Source organism: Haplochromis burtoni, unplaced genomic scaffold, assembly GCF_018398535.1.
Source record: "Haplochromis burtoni strain Fernald_Lab_line unplaced genomic scaffold, NCSU_Asbu1 Contig_190, whole genome shotgun sequence".
Classification (NCBI taxonomy): domain Eukaryota; kingdom Metazoa; phylum Chordata; class Actinopteri; order Cichliformes; family Cichlidae; genus Haplochromis; species Haplochromis burtoni.
This window is the reverse complement of record NW_024582551.1, coordinates 1,152,410-1,155,156: the sequence shown is the minus strand read 5'-3', so window position 1 is coordinate 1,155,156 and position 2,747 is coordinate 1,152,410. Positions and strand designations below refer to the sequence as shown.

At 49.9% G+C, this 2,747-nt stretch overlaps 1 protein-coding gene across 1 annotated transcript in view; it reads left to right on the top strand.

Moving 5' to 3' along the window:
* Positions 1 to 1,938: 1,938 nt before the first annotated feature.
* LOC121811903 (rho guanine nucleotide exchange factor 2-like) overlaps positions 1,939 to 2,747 on the top strand; it is a 32,354-nt gene continuing 31,545 nt past the window's right edge. Inside the window, exon 1 of the mRNA XM_042225935.1 lies at positions 1,939 to 2,169. Within this exon, the coding sequence (XP_042081869.1) occupies positions 2,113 to 2,169 (57 nt within the window). The 5' untranslated portion in view covers positions 1,939 to 2,112. The remainder of the gene's footprint in view (positions 2,170 to 2,747) is intronic.

Genomic DNA, 2,747 nt, shown 5'->3' with positions numbered 1-2,747 from the left:
TCGCGAAAAAATGAAGGAAAAGTAAAATTAAACACAGAAAAAAGCTGTTGCTTGGGGGAGCTCGCGACGAGGCTGCCATACTCGGCGCCATCTTGTTCTTCTACCTTCTATAATAGTTAAACTGCTGGATATCGGACTTCCTTCTACTACCTGCTGCTGGATCAGAGACTTCCTGTCAGACCGTGTATAGAGGGTTAGGGGCCTCATCTTTCCTCAGCCCTCAGCCTTAACACCAGCTCTCCACAAGGCTGTGTACTAACACCCCTACTGTACACGCTGTACACACATGACTGTGTTAGTTCCCACCCAGTCAATGCAGACATGATATAGAGCTGAGGTCCAGAGCATGTCGGATTTGTGTGCAGACAACAACCTGGACTTCAATACCACCAAGACAAAAGAGCTCGTAGTCAACTTCAGAAGGAGGAAATCTGAGCTGCAGCATCAACAGGGAGTGCATGGAAAGGGTGTCCAGTTTCAAGTTCCTGGGTGTGCACATAGAAACAGACCTCCAATGGAGCTCAAACACCTCGGCGGTTTTAAAGAAGCCCCAACAGCATCTTCATTTTCTGAGAATCCTCAGAAAAATGGAGCTGAAGAAGGTGCTGCTGATCGTCTTTTACCGCTGCTCCATTGAAAGTGTGCTGACAAACTTCATCTGTGTGCTGTTCTCCAGCTGCACCACAGCATTTCAGAGGGTTATTAATATGGTCCAAAAAATCATTGGACATCCTCTTCCCTCCGTTAAGGACCTGTACAGCACTCGCTGTCTCCAGAGGGCACGCAGCAATGGTAATGTGCAATAAACATACTCATTCTTTTATTTATTACATCATTCATTTGCTCATACCATTCATGCACTTAAAAAAATCCACTTTAATTTAAGTTACTGTGCTGTTTTGTTGTGCTATTGTACTAGGTATGACTGTGCAATGACAATAAAGAGTTGTCTTTATTTGCTGTTTTATCGGTTTGCTAGTTGTTGAATAGTTTTGTGAGCTTTGACCTGAGATTCTGGCGTTTCTGGCAAAATACATTGATATTTAAAAATCAATTCAGAATTTATTGAATCAAAATCACTTTATTCAAGCTAAAATCGTTTTGAGTCAGAAAAATCGATTATTGAAACCCACCGCTATTTATAATTTAGTCTGGTAACCACCGGTTTCACTAACTAACCAGACCCCACTAACTGTGGACTGTGGGAGGAAGCCGGAGAGAACCCACGCACAAAAAGGCCCCGCCCTCATTGTGGAGTTGAACCACTACTGGCCGTGATGTCAAAGTATCCATTTTTCCCTTTGAAAGACTAAAGGTTAAATATCAGCTGTACTTCCTCCGGCCAGTCAAGAGGGGGCGGTAGGCTTTCATGACGTCACTATCCTCAGGTTAATGTGTTTGTTAATTGCTGGCTGTCATGGTAACAGTGTGGCGGCCTGTGTCGGGAGGCAGCTGCAGACAAACGTTTGGCTCTGTGTGAAGTGATCTATCCGCTTCTGATCGATCACATGACTGTTGTGGAGCTGCTTCCGATCGGTCTGATCTGTCATCGATCGCTTTTTCTTTGTGTCCGATGGAGGTTCGTTTCTTGTCTACGCCAATGTACTCCGGTCTCCGCGCGCAGTGGGCGGGGATTGACCTCCGGGGTTCCACGTCACACCGCGATGGTTGTCCACCCTGCGCCCGCGCGGGCGGGACTATTTTATCCGCGCAAGTCATCAGTCACGTGACGCCCTCGGCTGTCCTAGTGGCTGATGAGGGTCACGTGAGCTGTGGACACGTTGTCATAGAGACTGACTCCCCCCTCACTATCGTCAACCCGCCCCGGTAGAGAAAAGAAGCGCTCCCTGACAACTGGCGGGGGGCTGGGCTCACAGACCTGAGTGGATTGTGATTGGTCAAGCGTCCCAGCAGCGGGCTGAGCTGTGATTAGTTAGAAGTACAGAGCTTCGCTGTCAGTCAGAGAGAAGCCCCGCCCCCTCCGCTCAGACCGCGGACGCTCCGGGACGAGAACCGCACTTCTTTGATCAGAGACCGGAGCAATCAGCTGGATCAATCGGAGATCGGCAGGTGATCGACCATCGGCTGATCAGGGATCGGTTGATCAGGGGAATGTCCCGGCTGCTGGAGAGCAGGAGGCAGGACAGGATGAAGGAAATTAACCTGAAGGTGAGTTCACCGGAAAAAAGAAAGAAATGCTCTCCGGGCGCGTGCACACCGCTCCTCGCGGATGGATCGGGGCAGACGGCTGCGCGCGTCTGATCAGGAGTTATTGATGAGTGATCGTTGAGGGAGCGGCTGGAGGCGGACTCGGGCTGTTCCGCTTTGTTTCCGCTTAGACTGTTCCGTTACTATAGAGTATCGATCACAGCATCGATACCTGCTGATCAGACACTGATCGGCTACTGATCGGTCGTACACGCTGATCACCGATCGATCGATGATAAGCGTGTACAGGAGGCTGTGTTTGAACACGTGAGGAAAGTTTGAGGAGAAACGGAAACGGGACTTTTTTTTCCGTTCAGACTGAAAACTGCTCAGAGCGCGCGTGTGTGTTCAGCGCCCGTGTGCGTTCGTGGCGCGTGTGCGTTCGGCCTGTGTGCGTGTGTTCACACTGAGTTTTGGTGTGTATTAGTTTGTGTGTCCGTTAGCTGCAGCGTGGCCGCTTTGTCCTGCAGGAGGAAACGAGAAGGGGGAGGGGAGGCTGTGTGTGTGTGTGTGTGTGTGTGTGTGTGTGTGTGTGTGTG